The sequence below is a fragment of the Monodelphis domestica genome, chromosome 1, assembly GCF_027887165.1.
Source record: "Monodelphis domestica isolate mMonDom1 chromosome 1, mMonDom1.pri, whole genome shotgun sequence".
NCBI classification, from domain to species: Eukaryota; Metazoa; Chordata; class Mammalia; order Didelphimorphia; family Didelphidae; genus Monodelphis; species Monodelphis domestica.
The window spans coordinates 160,721,113-160,741,644 of record NC_077227.1 but is presented as its reverse complement, the minus strand read 5'-3'; the positions used below and the strand labels follow the sequence as shown (position 1 = coordinate 160,741,644).

Here is a 20,532-nt window from a genome sequence, read left to right as displayed (position 1 = left end):
ATTTATAGGAAATCATAGATGAGAAACAACACAGTGGCACGGTATGTAAGGATTGTGACTTGTGTAGTAAATTTCCAACTCAATGAATCATAGTTCTTCAAAGGAGAAATCTTATCAATTTCATTCATGTCAGTTCAGGTCAATAAAATTATAATATCAAATTTAAAACTGAATTATCATCACAGTATAAAAATACTTCACACGAATCTAAAAAGGAAACAAATATTATTTTTTCTTTGGTAGCATTTTAAATGAGTTGGATTATGTATATAAATTCCTCAATCCTTCAATTTACTTTGCCAATATGCTGTTAATTTGTTCAATGCATTTAAACTGGTTGTGCTGTATGAATTTACAACACAGAGCAACAGAGCAGTAGATAGGCATGACTTTATTTCTTTTGTATTCATAATTTTTATGCAATAATAATTAAAATCACTATGTTAATTTGTGTTAGAGATAAGTTACAAAACAAAAGTTAGAACTTTTAAAAAGCCAGGAAGTTAAATTTTTTACCCAGCACTATGTTAAAATATACTGCAAACATTCACAATGGCTGTGTAAAAATTATCTCATATTTTTATGTAATTTTTAAACTGTAAACTACAAGCAAAAAAATACAGAAAGAAATCATTTAAATCTTTTCTGTAAGTTGAAGATTTCTTGAAATTTTAAGTAAGCAAATTGAACCGTCCACTTTCCCTAAAAAAAAAATCCTAAGAAATTAGAACTATAGATCTTGAAATCACAAATACATACAAATTATCTAATCGGCTCTTAGTGAGAGGAGTGTGGTATTAGAAATGTTAACATTTGCCTTACTATCATTTTGATAGTGAAAAAAAATAGGTTAAGTTTCTTAAAAGAATATTTAATAAGACTGAGGAGAGACTCTAAATGAACACTATAATGCAAATTCCAACAACAGGGAAATGGGTTCGAGTCAAGAACACATGTGATAACCAGTGGAATCATGCGTCGGCTATGGGAGAGGGAAAGGCGGGGGGGGGGGGGGGGGGGGGGGGGGGGAGGCGAGGAAAAGAAAACGATCTTTGTTTCCAGTGAATAATGTATGAAAACGACCAAATAAAATAATATTTTAAAAAAAAAAGAATATTTAAGACAAGCTGGAAATTACCCAAAGCTCCTACTGTCTGCTTCGTCCTTGAAACAGGACTGGATGTTTAGGCACTGATTTGGGAGTATCGATTATATACGAGAATTTCATAGGGAAGGGAGTTGTTTTAGTACCAGCATAGCAAGTACCTAGTACCCAGCTAACCAAGTTCCTAAGTAGTTGGGTATTGGAAAGGGTTGAATTTGGATTTAAAGGAAATCAGTAAACACCTACTGTCTTCCCTCCATGCAGAGTAAGGTTTGCAGGGTCAGTTTTGGTGCAGAAAAGAAACGTGTCAACTATAGTGGTTGTAGGTGGGCATGAACGATGTAATCCATGCGTGCCCCAGGCTCCCGGAGCTAGAGATTTTGAGGGAGAAGGGAGTGAGAAAAATTAGATTTCCAAAACTGGGAGGGTTCAGAAGTGTGCAAAGTACCTAGGAAGGAGAGAGATGACATAGATCAGAGGTAGTAGACAAAGGACAAGGCTAGGGAAAGGAATGTAGTGAAACAAAAAGGAGGAAGGACAGAAAGAAGAAAGTGGGCTCAAGGGGGCAAAAGACAATGATGGTACACGAGAAACAGAAGTCATAGCTGGGAATCTTTGAAAAGGGTTGTGTCTAATGATGGGGCGAGGCCATGCCAAGGCGGGGACGAGGCGGAGCCAGGTTAGGGCGGGGCGGGGGAATCTATGGCTACACCTTACTATTCGAGCCAATCACTCACAGGGGTGTACCCGGGTAGGTATAGGCCAGAGCAGCAGCGTGGCGGCAAGAAGGACGGCGGGTTTCAGAGGCATCTTCTGGAGCACACCGCCATGCGACTGGGAAGCCCGGGGGACACTTGAGGGCGAAGCCGGGAGACCGAGACAACGGAGCTCCCAGCAACCGTGGAAGCCCATGTGGAGGGCTGGGCTCCGCCCACCGTTAGGGGCCCCACTGCGCAGGCGTATGGAACTCCATTCCAGGCACGCTGCCCAGCGGTTTTTCTGCCTGAGATTGCCTACATTTTGCCAAGCCACGTTAGTTGCAGTTGCATCCTTAATGGATCGACTAGGTTGGAAAGGAAATCAGCAAATCACTTTCCCCTGTATCCCTCCATGTGGATTTGCAGGATTAGTTTTTGTGCAGAAAGGAAATTTGTCAACTCTGCTCGTTTTAGGTGAACTTAACCAATATAACCCACAAACGTCTCATAGTCTTATTTAATAATAAACATGCTCATGTATATACGTGTACATATGTGTTTTATACGTATAAAATCGTATATAAGAATGTGTATCTATAAACATGAGCAAGTTTTATATACAAGCATTTTATTATATTTATGATATATTTGTAAATATATAACATCATGCACATATACATATGCATATATATGATAATAAATATTATAAACTTCAGTATGGTGCAAAGGAAGAGCACTAATTCTGAAGTCAAAGGACTGGGATTCAAATAATGCCTCCCGCACTTATTACCTATATGATCTGAGCAAAAAATCATTCAACCTCCCCGGTCCTCGGTTTTTCATCTGTAAAATTAAAGAAATAGGCAGGTGGTGAAGCACAGAAATAATTGGTTTCAAGGCAACACCCTTCTTCCAAGCATCTCAGGTTCATATTCTTGGCACTACGCTCAACTCCTCTCTCTCTTTCACCCCATAAATGCAACCCACTGCCAAATCTTGCCATTCCTAAAGTTACAATATCTCTCACATTTGAATCCTTCTCTCCATTTACACAATTACCATGTTAGTTTAGGTTCTAATTAATCTCTCCACTACATTATCAGGCTCTCATCATCTCTCCCCTACATTATTGCAACACCATCCTAATTAGTGGCCCTGACTCAAGTTTGTCACCACTCCGTTCTAGAACTGCAGCCAAGGTAATTTGCCTAATGCATAGATCTGACCTTGTGGGTCCCCTACTCAACCAGCTCTACTTTTTTTTTCTCTCTCTCTTCAATTGATTCCTTTTTTATATTTTATTTTTCCAATTACAAGTAAAACCATCTTTTGACATTTGCTTTTTTGGTTACTTTTTATTTTATTATGTATATAACAACAATATAATACATATGATTTTTATAAATATGTAATAAATATGCTTATCCAAGAGAAACTATTCTCACATTAGCTCTGTCCAAAACTCTGTCTCATTCTTTTTGCTTTTCCTCTCTCTCCCATCTCTCTTCCTTCCACAAAAAAAAAAAACAGATAATAGAATAGATTGTACATATATTATCAAACAATACATATTTCCCTGTTCTTCATATTGTGAAACAAGACACATTGCTTACACTAGAGAAAAATTCATGGAGAAAATAAAATAAAGAATGTTATGTTTCAATCTACACTCAGTCTCCATCTATTCTTTCTGTGGTAGTAGATATCCTTTTTCATCATGAACTTCTTGAAGTTTTTTGTTTTTTTTTTAATAACCTTAACTTCTGTCTTGGAATCAATACTGTTGATTCCAAGGCAGAAGAGTGGTAAGGGCTAGGCAAATGGGGGTTAAGTGACTTGCCCAGGGTCACACAGCTGGGAAATGTCTGAGGCCAGGTTTGAACTTATGACCTCCCAACTCTAGACCTGGCTCTCAATCCACTGAGATACCCAGCTTTACCATTGCAGTTGTCTTGAGACCTTGCCTTGTTGATAATAATTAAGTCACTAATAACTGACCATCATATATTATCATTGTTGTTACTTTGTACAATGTTCTCCTGGTTCTATTCACTTCACTTTGGATTACTTCATATAAGTCTTTCCAGGTTTTTTTTTTCTAATCTTCTTTTTTCATTTCTTATAGCACAATTGCATTCCATTATAATCATATACCACAACTTGTTTGGCTATGCCACAATTAATAGATATTTCAGTTTCTACTTCTCTACTACCAAAATATTTTAGAACACATAGATTATTTTCCTTTTTTCTTGATCACCTTAGGAAATAAACCTAATAGTGATATTACTGTATCAAAAGGTATGCACAGTTCTATAACTCTGAGTATAATTACAGATTGCTCTCCAAAATGGTGAATCAGTTCACAGTTCCACCAATAGTGTATTAGTGTCCACATTTCCCCATATCCCTTCCACCATTTGTCATATTGCCCTTTTATCATTTTAGCCAGTGTGATAAGTGTAAGATGATATCTCAGAGCTGTTTTAATTTGCATTTCTCTAATCAATAATGATTTAAAGTCATTTTTCATATAGTTATATACTGCGGTGTGTGGGTCCAGCCCTCCCACTGGGATTGGGGGTCCCTGGAGGTGTGGTGGCATTGACGTAATGAAGAAGACAGGAAATAGTTAACGTTTCATCCCGTAGTCAGGCATCATTTAAAAAACAAAAAACAAAAAAAACTGTTCCACCTTGGCTCAGGCTTGACTTTATTTTTATACCCTCAGTGATTACACATGTTCTTGGCACACATTACATGTTTTATACCCTCAGTGATTACATGTTCTTGACTTCCTTACAAATAATGGAGTAGGTCATACATTAACTTTTAACAAATTGTTTAACATTCTATGGTTATCCTACATAGGACTCTAACAACAAATGCAAAGCTTTTTCAGAAGATGGATATTTTCTCATCACAGGGGTAGCACTTCTAGAGGTCAGTTCTTCATTAACCCGTGAGGTGCTCAGACTTGCAGTTAAATCAAAAGTGATTATTCATTACTTTAATCAAATACACAATCAATCAGATTTCTAAGGAGTGCACAACACTGTTGTCAAGTCTATGTTAATCAACATAACCCAGTTTTAAGTATTCCAATATCAGACTTTCATTTTCTAATGCTTCACTAAGGTATCCAAGACATTTTACCTTTACTACAGAGTTAACAAAACAATTCCAGTGAGGTGGAACATACCAGCCTCTGCATGAAAGGCAATTAATATACCAGATCAGGGAGTCTTGTCCCTGGCCTGTGTAGGGGTGGAGAATCTAAATACAGTTTTGTTAGGGAGTTTATACCTAGAAGTCCCACCTCATCTAAGTGGGTACATAGGAATCCTTAGGTTTGATTTTGTAAGTAGAATCTTTTGGCAATATTTTAGGGGGATAGAGTGGGACATCTATTTCAACCCTGCGGGCATTTTGCTCTCATTTATATTTTCCTGGGACTGGGTAAAATTAATAATCATAACAATTCCAATAATAGGCAATGTTAGTGAGAGAGAAGTCACACAGGGGGTCTGAGTGGATGTTTCCATCCTTCCTTGGTGCCTCCATACAGTCCCTGGTTTCCCCTGTGACTGTATCAGACAACATGGACTTGATGGCTCCCAACAATTATACTTAGCTTTCATTTTTTCATCCAAAATCTGTTTGTTCATATCTTGTGACCATTTATTAATTAGGGAATTTCTCCTATCCATAAATCCAATAGGTAATATGTTTCCCATTTTAATTTGTTGGTAATATCTTCCTTTATACCTAGCTAATGTATCCCTTTTGATCTTATCTTGGTAAAAGTGTAAAATATTGTTTTATATCTGTTTCTGCCAGGTTGTTTTCCTGTTTCCCCAACAATTTTTGCCAAATAGTAAGTTCTTATTCCAAAAACCTAGAACTTTACTATAAAGATTACTATAATCTTTTATGACTATTTGTTCTATGTCTATTATTTTCACTGATCTACTTTTCTTTTTCTTAACCAGTACCAGATAGTTTTGATAATTTGTACTTTATAATATATTTTTGAAATCTGGTACAGCCAGATCTCCTTCTTTAACATTTTTCATTCTTTCCTTTGATATTCTTGGCCTTTTTGTTTGGCTAAATGAATTTTGTTATTATTTTTTCTAATTCAATAAAATAATTTTGGGCAATTTAATTAGGATGGTATTGAATAAGTAGATTGGGTAAGATTTTCATTTTAATTATATTGGCTCTGCCGCCTAAGAACAATTAATATTTCTCCAATTATTTAAATCTGGCTTTATTTGTATAAAAAGCATTTTATATTTATGTTCACATAGTTTCTGGATTTGTTTAGGAAGACATACGCCTAGGTATTTTATTTGATCTATTACTAATTTAAATAGGTTATCCCTTACTATCTCTTCTTGCAGGACATTGTTAGTGATAAAATAATAACAGTCAAAATAATAAAATAAATCACATAAATCATCAAGATTTATAATATTAATATTTGCTTTAAAATTTTTTAATTCAAAATTACCTTCCTCCTTCCCTTTCTTCTCCCCCCATTGAAAAGGCAAGCAATTTGATATAGATTGTACATGTACAGTCCCGCAAAACATATTTCCATATTAGTCATGTTGTAAAAGAAAACACAAAATGAAACACGGGAAAAAATAAAATTAAAAATAGTAAGCTTTGATCCGGATTCAGATTCCATCAGTTCTTTCTCTGGAGGTGCCTCCAGAGTTGTCTTAGATCTTTGTCTTGCTGAGAATAGCTCAGTCATTCATAGTTGATCATCTTATACATTGCTATTACTGTGTACAGTGTTCTAGCTCTGTTCATTTCACTTTGTATCAGTTTGTGTCTTTCCAGGTTTTACTGAAAGCATCCTGCTTATCAATTCTTAAAGCACAACAATATTCCAACCCTATCATATATCACGACTTGTTCAGCCATTCCACAATTAATGGGCATCCTCTCAGTGTTTTCCAGTTGCTTCTTACTGACTCTAAAGATAAAATAAAAATTATTTTGTGTGGCTTTTAAAGCCCTTCACAGCCTGGCCTCAACCTGCCTTTCCACTCCCAGGTTAGCTTGGAATCCAGAAAAAATTAGTTTTCTCTCAGTTGTTTTTTCAGACTTTCAAGGTCAGCTGTTGTAAATGGTTTATGTGTTTGAATATGAATTATGCCGCTATCTGGTTGTAGGCTTGTTTGATCTCTTAGTGGCAATATTGGTATTCCACTTTCAGTCCCATTTGTATTTTCTTGCTTAACTACATTGTTATTTTTAGGTATGTCATGTTGCGTGTTAATATCTTTGACACATTGTTTCTCTACAGTCAGTTACTTAATCATTTGCTTTAGATGTATCATCTCCTCCCTCATGGCTAAAAATCATCACAGCCATTTCATTCTTTTGCTTTTTTCCCACAAATTAGATGCACATCTTTTTTTTAGGGTATATTATAATTGGGTCAAAAAGAATAATGCTCCAGCATATGTAGGAATGAATGAAATCAAACAATATATACTTATATTCAGCCATTGCAAACTTTCATAGATCCTAAGCAGAAAATAAATATAATCTGGAATCGTGACAAAAAATAAGTTGTAAAACATATAAAAGAAATGTCCAATCCAGGCTAGATAACCCATGGCAAGTAATAGTTTCTTTGCCATCTTGTACCTTGAAAAGCCTTTTCAAACTGAAAAAAATGTTTTTAAGTCTGGCTCTTTAAGAGTTGCTTCCTCCCTTCAAAAGGAGTGGTTTCTTTTGGGTGTGGTGTCACTAGGCAGATTAGTTGCACTCAACACTGCTCTCAAAATGACTGCTTTCCACAGTCACACAGACTTTTGAAATGTATGTAGGCCCAAATTCTCTGAAACTTCTCTACACCTCCAACTGACATCTTTTCCCCAAATTCTTGACAAAATAGGTTGGAAAACCTAGCTGGCTCTGCCAAAAACTGTTATATTTATTGGGAAAGATTGAGGGAATAGGAAAAACAGGGGATATGGAAGATTTGTAGCAGTTTATGGAGGAGTTGAGAGGAGAGAGGGAATATTGCTTGATGAGGCAAAGGAGAGAGATGCCCCCTGCCGAGAGGAAGCAGCAGGGGTCCGATAAGGACTGTTTGTCATTGAACAACTGAACTGATGTTCAGCTCCCTCTGTGCCCCAGAAAGGATAGTCCACTTATCTGAATGCAAATTCAAATAAGATAAAGTTTAATAGCCAGTTTGGATTTTAGACATATCAGGAAAGAGGGATGAGGGATGTCCCTAAATAAGGCTGGAGTCTTCCTCAGCTTGGAGCCGAGTCCCAATCTCACAGGCTGGTGGAGTGTTTCTCCCATGCTCGTCTATTCTATATCTGTGTTAGCTTTGTCAAATTCAGAAACTTAGCAGTAGACAGCAAGCAACCAAGGAAAGTTCTAACTTTCAGAGCTGATTGGGACTGTGTCTTTGGGTTGAACAGAGAAGAGGCACTCCAAATCCAGACTGGGAAGCCAACACTCCTCCCACCTCCAACACCAGGAAGGAAGTAAAACCTGGCAGGAAGGAAGTGTTAGTCACAAGACCCAACTGCCACTCCCAGTTGCCTCTTCCCCCACCAACTGTCAGTCTTGTTTCCTTTCCACACAGTTCCTCACTCAAGATACCCCATCACCCATTTTCATTCCTTTGTGATGGCATTTCCCCATTCCTAGAATATACTCCCTCCTTACCTCTGCCTCATGGAGTTCCTCTTGTCCTTTAAGATGCAATTTACACACCATCTTCTGCCTGAAATCTTTACTTATCCCTTGATTGGTAGTGTACTCCTTCCTCTCAGACTACCTTGGCTTTATGTAAATATTTTGTATTATATTATATATTATATAAAATTATATATATATATATATATATATATATATATATAAACTTTGTTGTTGTTGTTTTCTGTACTTCTCTCCCCATTAGAATATAAGCTCATTGCAAGTAAGAATTTTTTTCCCTTTGTACTTGCATTCCAAGGACGTAGACCGTACCTAGCACATTAATGTATATTGATAGATTGGTTGATATTGTAGTTTCTCACATGGGTAGACTCCACAGGTTCTTGGCTGCCCAGGGTTTGCTTTCAGTTTATTGACCTAGAAAATGGAACTTAGAAAACACACACACACACACACACACACACACACACACACACACACTATTCTACTTTATTAAGGAAAAGACTAGAAAAAAAATTGATCATCCATGCCAATACTAAGTGAAATGAAGGAATATTTATAAAAATATAAAATATTTTGACAGAATAAGCAATGGAGAATTTAAATATTTTCATCTTAGAAAAAAGAAATTGAACCAACCACAAATAAAATACACAAAGTAAAATACGCTAGAACCAAATGAATTTAGAAGTAAATTCTCTCAAAAACACAAAGAACAATTATTTCTAATATTACAAAAAAGTATGCAAAAACAAAAAGAAAGAAAAATAAGAGGCCCTGCAAAATTACTTTTATAATACAACTGTGGTCTTAACACCTAAGCCAGAGATAAAAACTAGATCTGTGTCCTTAGTGAATATAATGGTAAAAATATGGAATGAAATATTTTAAAAGGTTAAAGCAACATATTCAAAAGATCATATACCATGAGCAGATTTTATTTATAACAGGAATGCAGAGTTACTTCAATGTTAGGAAAACATTAAACATAATAGACTGTGAATAATAAAAATTTTAAAATATGAGGATTTCAGTAATAGATCTAAAAAAACTTTTGACAAATTTCTTAGTCAAAAAAATTAAAAGGCATAGGAATAATGGGCCTTTCATTAATATTATAAATAGTATCTAAGACTAAGAGCCAATATTATATTTAGGCTATGCCAAAAATCTTAGTAAAATTTTATGGTATAATTTATCCTAGAAAATGAAAAAAAACACTGAAGACCTTTCCAGTATAACTAGGGGTAAAGACATCCAGTATCATCACTACTATTTGATATAGTTTCAGAAATGCTTGCTTTACCAAGAAAGCAAGAAAAAAATTAAAGGCCTAGGCCTAAAATAAAGATGAAACAAAATTGCCATTTTTTGCAGATGGTATTGTAATTTACTTAAAATTCAACTAAAATTAACTAAAATAGTTTCTAGCTTTTGTAAAGTAGGAAGATATAAGGTAAACCTACACAAATCATTAGTCTTTATAAATTACCCACAAAATACAACAGGGTTCAGTTCAATACTACAACAGGATATATATAATTTTTGAAAGTCAAAACACACTGAAGGACTATTTGAATATAACTACAAACTAATCTTTGCAGAAATAAAAACAAAGCTAAAGGGAGAAATATGATTTGCTTATACTTGGTATCAGGCAATATAATAAAAATTATGATACCACCTAAATTAATTGACATATACTACTCAGATCCATCAAACTATCCAAGAATCACTTTATGCATTTGGGGCGGGGGGGAGATTATAAAATTCATCTAATATCAAGAATCTTAAAAGTAATCATAAAAAAAAGGAAGAAAGGAGGTTTACCATCCTTTCCATGATGTCTGGTGTATGTAATTTCTTTGACTCCTTATTATGTATGTAAGAATATTATTTTTGCTTCATAGAATGCTATCCTTCCTCACTAAGAAATGTAAATGAATTCATATTGCTTGCCACAGGATATATGTGAACACATATATACATTCATACACATATATGCACCTTATATAGCTATATTAATAAGCGAGGTCTTGTTAGGATTTTTGTATATTAAAAGTTATCTACCCTTTGATTGTGGAATAAGTTTTCATACCCATAAATACCTCCAGGAGGCATTTACTCTTCATTTGAAGAAGAAAAACCAAGGTCAGTCTCCTGGTACTTTCCAAATAATTGGCAAATATCCAATAAATATTAATCATCTCTTGTTTTCTCTTTTACCCTTAAAAGGAGCCATCAAGGTCTTCCCCTCTTTGCCCAAAAATATCTTCATAGATGTGTCCATCTGAACCCAGATTGCCCCATAGCTTCTGGTGCCATGGATGAAACCCTCCATATCCCCATTGTTAACTAATCTTGAATAAATAAAGGAATGTTGATACTCTCATTGACCCTCGAACCATTTACTGCAGTGACCGATTCCAAAGCATAAATATGGACGCTGAAGTAAAGAGAACAAACACCATGCTTTATGAACCAACATATTGAATTCCCCAAAAGGAGGGTTTAACCTCTTACAGATATCATATGGGGGATTTCTAGTGCAAAAAAATGAAATCTGGGAAGCCGTCTTTAGAAATATCACACTACCTCAATCTAAAGGGTAGTTACATCATCAACCTAGTCGACACAGAATTGCAGACCTGCACTATTTCATTCCTATCTCTAGCTGGCTATAATAAATTTCCTTTTAGACATAAATTTTGTGCATGTTTCCTTTCCCCCTCCTTCATGAGGACTCTGGGCTACCATATAGAATCACTTATTTGGAGAGGCATTAAATTGGGTAGGAAAAATTGAAAATTGGGTAGGAGCTCATTTCAGTTATGATGATGAAAAGCTCTAATTGAAGTAGTATCCGGAGCAGGGTGATTTTGTGGTATCTCATTGTCCCTGTGAGTGAAAAAGTGCAAGTCCAGGCTCAGTAGCAAGAATTTCCCCTCCTTGACCTTTTTACCTGCCATTTTTATATTCATAACTTTAATCCAAAATTATTATTGCATGCTGTACTTAGAATCAGGTATGAGCAGGAATAGATTTCTGGGGAGACTCTCAGGGCTTAATAAAAATCAAAGGGGAGGTCATACACAGGACCCGCCAAAATACCAGCTAGACTTAGACTAAAAAATCCATCTCCCTCGCATCATGTTTTCTTATTCTAGATACTACTTTCTTGTCAAGAGATAGTCCTCTCCTTAATGGGACTAACATGTCAACCTGCTAAATCTCATATGTTGGGCATCTTTGAATTAAGATCTATACACATTCAAACAAATCCAGCCCTAGAAACTTCCAGTAAGGCTCTGGAGGTAATGTAGTCTTAAGTCACAAGTGTTAAGTGAAAAGAACATGAGAGGGCCCCCGGGTGGATCTAAACTTAGCACAAAACTTTAAGCCAGGAATTCCATTTTGAATTTTCCTTAAGCATGTCTACCTCAGATGCTCAGCTTATGACTTCAGAGAGAAATTCAAGTATCTAGGAAGTTAATTTTATCAACCAACAGTAATTTAGCCAGAGCTAACCTAACAAAAAAACTTTGTATTTAACCTGACTAAACAAAAAGGTAGATGTTTCTCTACATGAGCTGTATAGGTCCCTAGAAGTGAGAACACTAGAAGTCGCTTTAAGCAGTATCAATATATTTCACTAGGGAAATCTTTTAAAAAGTCTAGGAACAGGAGAAGTCTAGGCAAATAGTTCTGAGCCCACTTTGACCAAGACTAAATGTTTGCTTTTAAGAACTCTCCCTGCAATAACACTACTAGTCTATATCGCAAAAATATTTTTTAAAGGAAAAGGACTTATGTGTACAAAAATATTTATAACAGTTCTTTTTCATGGTGACAAATAATTTAAAATTGAGGGGATGCCTTTGACTTGAAAAATGGCTGAACAAGTTGTGATATAGGATTGAGATGGAATTCTATAGTGCTATAAGAAATGATGAACAGGATGATTTCAGAAAGAGCTGGGAAGATTTATATGAACTGATGCAAAGTAAAATGAGCAGAACCAAGAGAACATTGTATATGGTAGCAGCAATATTATAAGATGATCAACTGTGAATGACTTAGTGTTTTCTCAGCAATACAAAGATTCAAGATAATTCTGAAGGACTTGAGATGAAAAATGATATCCATCTCCAGAAAAAAAGAACAGTGAAGTCTGAATGCACATTAAAGCATACTTTTTCTTACTTTATTTTTCTGGAGGTTAGGGGTTGGTCTATTTTCTTTTACAATATGACTAACATGGAAATATGTTTTGTATTATTGAGCATATATGACCTATATCAAATTGCTTGCCTTCTCAATGAGGAGAAGGAGAAAAAGCCAGGGATAAAATTTCAAACTCAAAATTTTTAAAAATAAATGTTAATAGCTGTTTTTACATGTAATTGGAAAAATCGAATATTTTTAAAAATAAGCCTAATGATAAGAACAACTGTAGTCCTAAAATATAGAAATATAATTTTAAAATATCAATGAGCCTAATGGAGGAAAGGACATATACAAAGAACTCCCCCCCCCCAGTTATATGAAGAATAAAATATGTTTTTGATTAAAACAAAAACAAGTGAAAATGTTCTGCTTGTGTTTGTGATAGACATCCCAGTTCCCAGAACAAAGTTTACCTTTCTCCTTCCAGCCTCTGAGCTTGTGAGTGACAGAGTACCTCAAAGGTTTTAGAGAGAGAAAACATCTCCCCCTAGCCATTGGAAACAGAGCTTTCTCTTTTTGCAATAGGAATAGCTCAATCCATCATTAATTTACTGCTTAGAGATTGAGGTCAACATTGGAATGCTGAAACAAATATACAAGATACCCCTCCCCACCTTCTTCTGAAGGAGAAGAGAATAGATTTCAGACAAGTTAAATATTTCATTTGGGGGTTTCATTGGATAGAATGAATCAATGACAGCAAAAGTGTTAGCTCTCATTTGTATTTATATTTTTCCTACATGATAAGACTTGGACATTCTCAGTATAAAAAGAGTAAAAGCTAGGGACATGCTGGTAAGTGTTTAACAGCCATCTGTTTGTTTGTTTGTTTGTTTGTGGGGGGTGGGGTGGGATGATGCACAATATATGTTCAAATTTAATCTGCATTACTAACATTTTTCACCATTTTATTAGGTCCACAAATCAACAAAACATAAATCAAGCCCTTATTTGTTGTGTTTCCTTTCTACCAAAATGTGAATGTTTACACTGAAAATTTAACAATAAGCTCTTCCAAGCCACTTGAACTGACTCCATCAAAAAATAAAATAAAGTCATCTTAATTAAATTTAAGCTTTTTTTTTAAAGAAGAGGGATTTTTCAGCAATGAAACTGCCCTAAATTATCTGATTAAACCCTGAGTACAATTCTTTCTCTACTTCTTGAAATAGCCAATCATGGAAAAGACAAAAGCTGGAAGAATAAAATGTACTATAACTACAAAGAATAGAATGTAACTGCAAAGAAAAAAGGTCTTGTTTGTTCCTGCTATTTGTTGCCTTGAAAATAAAAGGGACCAAACTGATAACCAATTAGATATGGACTTTTGAATATAAATTTACATTTTGTAATGGAGATGAGTTTTGAGTATTTTTACATGCTGAAATACTCTAATGCGGTTATAATTGCCACCTCCCCCCTCCAAGGGATTGTCATGTTGGGAATCTTATAGAATTTCTGTTGAAATGCACTTTAACTTGAGAACACTTGAGTCCTTAATTCCCCATTCTTTTCTCCCTCTCCAAACATCCCTGCTGTAACAGGGATAGGGTTTATAGCAGATGAAGATTTTGTTAAGCCTTCTTCAGCCTAAATTTATGTCCTTTATAACAGAAGAACATTCATGTCTTCAGCATACTTCCTTTCTTTTGGGTCGAGTTTATTATCGACTACATCAATATGCAATCTATGTCTTATAAGAATGTCATCTACCAAAATTCATATGTAATTGTAGATAAGATGGCATTTTACATGCAGACTGTAACTGTCCATTTTTAATAGGAGCAGACATAAAAAAGAGAAATAATGGGATTATTCTCAAAGCAATACTATATTATTATGTGACTGATGTTTACAACCTGTTTAACTCCTTCATACTAGTACCTATCAGATTGAATTGATTGTCATTGTTCAAACCATGTTTGGTATGTGTTACTTACATAAAATGTCTTACTTAGTCTGGGGTTAATTTTCTATTCTCTTTTACTTGACTTGATTTTCAATTATTGTTTCAGAACCTATTCTTTTGAGCCCAACATAGCCTCTGTGCTAAAGTAATTCCCACCCAGACCAGTTATTTGCTTTGCTTTTTTTTTTAATTTGCTTAATATCTCAGATATTATAATTCTTAAATTCTTCTTTGGGAGAACTCATGATTTTTAAAACGTGCTATCCAAACTCTGAGTGCAGATTGAATCACATTTTCTAAACTTTGTTTTTTTAGTGTGTTTCCATTTTCAACATGGCTAATATGTACATATGCTTTGCATAACTTCACATTTATTTATTTTTATTATTTATTTTTAATATTTTATTTTCCCAATTACATGTAATAACAATTTTCAAATATATTTCTCATTATTATTCTTTTTAAATTTAATTTATTTAATAAATTTAGAATATTTTCCCATGATTCATATTCTTATCCTCCCCCTCCCATAGCCAATGAGCAATTCGACTGGGTTTTACATGTATCATTTATCAAGACCAGTTATGTGGTCCCCCAAATATGACCATTAGAAAATTAATTTCTGTATTTTCAAAGTTTTTTGTTAATTGTGATGGAAAGACTCCATGAGTTTTGAACACCTCTTACATCAGGTTATAAGTATGATTTTTTAAAACAATTTTGTTCTTTACAAAAGACCTGAGAGTATCTGACACATAATCTCCCTCCCCACCCCCACAGCAAATATGGAACAACAAACCACACATTCTCAAAACTCTGGGACCCCCTTTTTTTCTAATGATCAATGCTAAGCTAGCCATCCCCTCCCAAAATTCAATATGGGATCAGCTCCCCAGAAGAGTTGGGAATCCAAAGCATGGTACAATGTGCAGTGATTTTCATGCATAGACTACATTCTATATTACTTTTCTTGAAGGATTTTCTCTTCTGGATTACACAATGCTGGAACTGTCAGTCAGAGACCCAGATGCTTATATATCTATATGCCAACCCTGATAGAAACAGTCAGAAGGAATGGAAATCTTTGAGGGGAAGAAAATGTGACACATTTAATCTCCCTTATAGTGGTCTGAAGTAGCGTGGCTTCTCTCCATCCTTGATGCCTGCTCCCCTTATCAGCATTAGAGTAATTCTCTGTTTTTTCCCCCGATAGATATAAGCCTTGCTAAAATCTGACTGCACTTTATGCTGAAATGAAAATTATTTATGATATAACCCTTTCAAAAAGCTGAAACTTACTGCTATTACCCAAAATACTTAAGTCAATTATTTTTTTTAATTAACCCTTACTTTCCATCTGAGATGATGAGTTCTAAGATAAAAGAGTGGTAAGGGCTAGGCAACTGGGGCTAAGTGACTTGCACAGAGTCACACAGCTAAGATGTATCTAAGGCCAAATTTGAATCTAGGTCCTCTCAAATCTAAACCTGACTCTCTATCCACTGTGCTACCTAGTTGTCTCTTTGGCTCAATCATTTTTAACAAAAAGATCTCATAATATCAGTGTCAATTTAAAATCACTTATTTGCAATATTCTTGCCTGCATCAGAATGCATTTTGGGTTAGGGTTAAGGTAAGGGTTAACCCTAACCCTAACCCTAAATAAAAAAGCATCTATGAATGGGCTTCCTTTGTGCCAAGCAATGTGCTAAGTACTAGGGATACAAATAGAAAAGGCTAGTGGACATATCCTGTTCTCAAGGAAGATGTACTCTAATTGGGGGAGATAGCACATAAAAGATAATTCAGCTGCAGGGTAGATGGAAAGGCTAGAAGACTTGACAATACTGTGGTGAGGCTAATGGAAAGATCCAGAGATCCTTAAGTTACTTAAATAACTAAAATGACAGCTATAACTTCTCAGAACCACAGGTGAGTGGGGGAAAGTGGACACCAAAGATGTATGAGCAGCCCTGAAAAAGGCTCGGTAAGCCCTTACATCAGAGGTGCTAGTGCTAAACCAGTCAAAGTCTAGTCTATCACTAGACTATCAAATAGTCTGTGATGCCAAAGGAGTTAAAGTACTCAAGATATCTAAAGAACTTAAAATATTTGAAATTTTTATTACTATTAGGGCAGGAAGAAGGAAGTAAAGGTAAGAAAAGGAATAAGTAGAAAGAAGGGAGTAAATTGAATAGGATGGGATGATATGCAAAAGGAGTTCCATTCTTGGCTTAGTGTCAGGAAGACCTATGTTCAAATTCTGCCTCTTGCATTCTTTACTTACTTTGGACAAACCAGGCAACTTTCCTATGACATGTCTGCCAAGTCACATTGGAATATCATCTTCTTTAGTGGAGGGAATTTCCACACAGACATTCTTCTTGACACAGCTGAAATCATAGATCCTTCATATTCCCATTTTGCAGATTTAAAACTGTTCTTGGCAAGGTTAAATGACTTGCCCATAAATAAGCAGAGCTAAGAAATGCCAGAGTTGAACTTGATCTTTTGACCATGAGAACAGTGCTTCTTTACTGCATGTGAAACCACCCTAGTTATTTCATTGCAGTGGCTTCAAGATAACCTCTGTATACATTCTACAGAATATGATTTCTTTAGCTACCTCTTATAGCCACCATCTCCTGGCCACTCCAGCACAAATTGTCTCCTCCATCTTCTGAATTCCTATAACATTGCTCATCTGTAGCATCCACTTGATAAGTCATTTTTATGCATTTAAATACATCATTCTGAGAAGTGGTCCATAGACTTCATCAGATTGCCAAAGCTGTCCCAAGGCACAGAAAATGTTGAGAACCTTTTAAAAACTATTATATTTGTTATTTACTACTTACATCTTTATCTAATTTTTTTACTTTCCTTTCTAGTTTGTCTCTCTAGTGATCCTCCAAGTTTCTGGGGGGCAGGGTTCTTCCTCATACTATTTCCTTTCCCTAAAGAACCTAGCATAGAGTAGTATTTATGAATGTAGTATAAGTTAATACATAATATTGTTTGAATTAATATTTTACACACACATATGTGTGTGTGTGTGTGTGTGTATATATTATATATATCTTTACTTCAGAAACTGATCCCTAGCATCTTCCTCTCCCTTGTTTCCTGAATATCACAATTTCTTAAACCTCTACCTTCTGTCTTAGAATTATTTGGTTCTAAGGCAGAAAAGCAGTAAGGGCTGGGCAACTGAGGATCACATTTGCCCAGGGTCACATAGCTGGGAAGTATCTGAGGCCAGATTTGAACCCAAGTCCTCCCAATTCCAGGCCTGGCTCTCTATCCAGGGGGCTATCCAAAAGCCCCTGAAGATCATTATTGCTGGTCAAATCTTGATTATATATAATCTCTGGACCATTCCCATCCTACCACTATTCCCTTCTATTTCCTTTATGAACCATGCCTCAATCTAACTCCTACCCATCCTTCAGGCCCCAACTGGAGACCAATCTAGACTAGAGCTCTCTTCTCTGAGATCAGTGCTACCTGTACTCCTCATTTGTCCCTCAGCATGTAAGTATCCCATGGTGAGCTTTATTTTTTTTCTTTTGTGAATTTTGTCTTCAGGACCAGACTAGGAGCTCTTTGAGGCCGAGAATAAATACTCTTTGATTTGAATTGAATTAGACAATTCATACCAACTAGACTAAATTCTCCAAACCCCATTCACAAAATCTGTCCAACAGTTGAGGTCTTGAAGGACTTGGATTTTTATCTAATTAAACCAGACTGATTTTCTACACTGAAGAAATACACAGAGCAATTGCTGAGCTTTCTATTTTACTCCAAAGTCTAGGTCTCTGAAACTACTCTGACACATAAATGAAGTGCCCAGGCAAAGTGTTAAATGATGCACTAGTTTGTCATATAAAGGCTATAGATGGAAACAGACTCCTTCAAGCCAGTAGTTCTCAAAGTGTGGTCCATGATCCCTGGAGTATCCAAAAGTCTTTCATGGCTCCCTTTCCCCAACCATATCTCTTCTGATGCTAGATTTTTTCCATATACTTCAACCAAAACAACATATTGCAGCAGATTGAATGCAGAAGCAGCTATGCAAATACAACTGTCTTCTGTTAAGTCAGACATTAAAGAGATTTGCAAAAATGTATAAAACAGTGCTAGTTCTCTCACTAGTTTTTTGTTTTGTTTTGTTTTGGATAATACCTATTTTTTCATAAAAACATTTTATTATGTTAACATGTAATGAGTTTATTCTTGTTATTTTAAGTGAATTAAGAGAGAAATATTTTTAAATTTTATCACTTTAAATTTCTAATCCAATAAATACCAATAAGGAGTATGCTGGAGTCTTTTCCAACTGGTAAAAGCATTTAGAAATCAACAGATACTCTAAGTCTAGGCTTGATTTATTCTTTTGTTGATTGCTTAGAATTAAGAAAGTGATGAGAAAAATATTCAAAGTGCAGATGAAATTTGAAAATATGTGATGGATATTGGATGGTTGTTTTTTAAACAGACCCATTGGCTAAATATTTTCTAGCAAATTGCTGGATATAATCCACATAAACAAAAAGCTCTGTAGGACCCTTAATAGTTTATTTGTTTTTTTAACAATGTAAATAGTTCCTGAAACCAAAAAGTTTGAGAATTATTATGTAAGGGATTTTTTAAAGTGCTTAAATTATTTTCCTTTTCCTCTTGTACTTGTTGCCAAAAAAGGCTAAGGAAATTAACCATGACAAACAGAACTCAGTTTCTTCCTCTGCCTGCTCATTCACCTTTTTCTTAAGAATATTTTTAAAAAATATTCTCAGTTATCTAGATAGGTTGAGGGAAAAACTGAGATAGAAAGCTGGGTCAATCCTCCACAAAATGATGGGAAAAGCTGAAACCTGGAGGTTAGTCTCCCACTTTCCTATCTTTTCAAGGATCTATGCCCAGCAAACTAGGGCTGTAAGCATTCTAGAACATTTCGAGCATTGTCGGATCTAGCAATGTTGAGGGCTTCATTGGAAGTCTCCACCAAATCCAGAGCAACAGCTATGCCAATCTCTTTTTCCTTCCAAAGGCTGGTGGTGGCTTTCTATCTCATTTCCTTCTTTTCCTCAGTTTTCTGGTTGAGCATTATTGCACCAGAGAATTGCATTCCACCAGACCCAGCTTCTAGCTTTCCATGACACAAGGATGGAAAACGGGGTGCCAGAGTTTTATTCTAAGCCGTGGGTCACTTGTATATTCCCGCCAAGGTATGGTGGCTGGTGAGGCGCGGGGGTGCCTTTGAGCATTTAAAGGATTAGGGATTAGCCTTCTCTATTGTTAGTTCACTGGGTTGGTGTCTAGGGGACTTAGACATGGAGATCAAGGCAAAGTTGCTTGATCTCTTGTGCATAATTTGTATTTTGGACAAATTTGAGAGGCCTTGAAGACAGGACAAGAGTATCCAGTCCCTTACCCTGTTTAATGAATGATTCAGAAGAGCAAGAGGGTTTTCTCACCCTATCAATTAACCCCCACCCCACTCCAGTGTATCGGTCACCAGTTAGTTAGTATTCATGCATTTAATATACTCCCACACAATGTTTATGTTTTAAACAGACATGTGGAAATGGAAACAGAGAGAGACTTTTAATAAGATTGTATCTATACGCTTTATCCGCTTTGGCACAGTCACAAAGTAACATCCCGGTCCTCCAGTGCCCCATAACATCTCTGCTCTAGGCGCAGGAAGATTGGCCTCAGCCGCACCGTTAAATCCCTTGTGTCGGCATCCTGCGCTGAAGGAATCTGACAATGGAGACTTCTCTCGTGCTCCAGACAGTGCAGGCCACCTTCCACTAGAGGGCAACAAAGCAACATTGAACGCGCTCTAGGGAAGGAAGTGAGTTTCACGCAACAACCACAGGAGG

The 20,532-nt window shown here is 35.8% G+C and overlaps 1 protein-coding gene across 1 annotated transcript in view; it reads right to left on the bottom strand.

Annotated features, from left to right (window-relative positions):
* Positions 1–2,025, bottom strand: part of LOC103096441 (sperm equatorial segment protein 1-like) — a 70,559-nt gene extending 68,534 nt beyond the window's left edge. Inside the window, exon 1 of the mRNA XM_007479625.1 lies at positions 1,843–2,025. Within this exon, the coding sequence (XP_007479687.1) occupies positions 1,843–2,017 (175 nt within the window). The 5' untranslated portion in view covers positions 2,018–2,025. The remainder of the gene's footprint in view (positions 1–1,842) is intronic.
* Between the last annotated feature and the right edge of the window lie 18,507 nt (positions 2,026–20,532).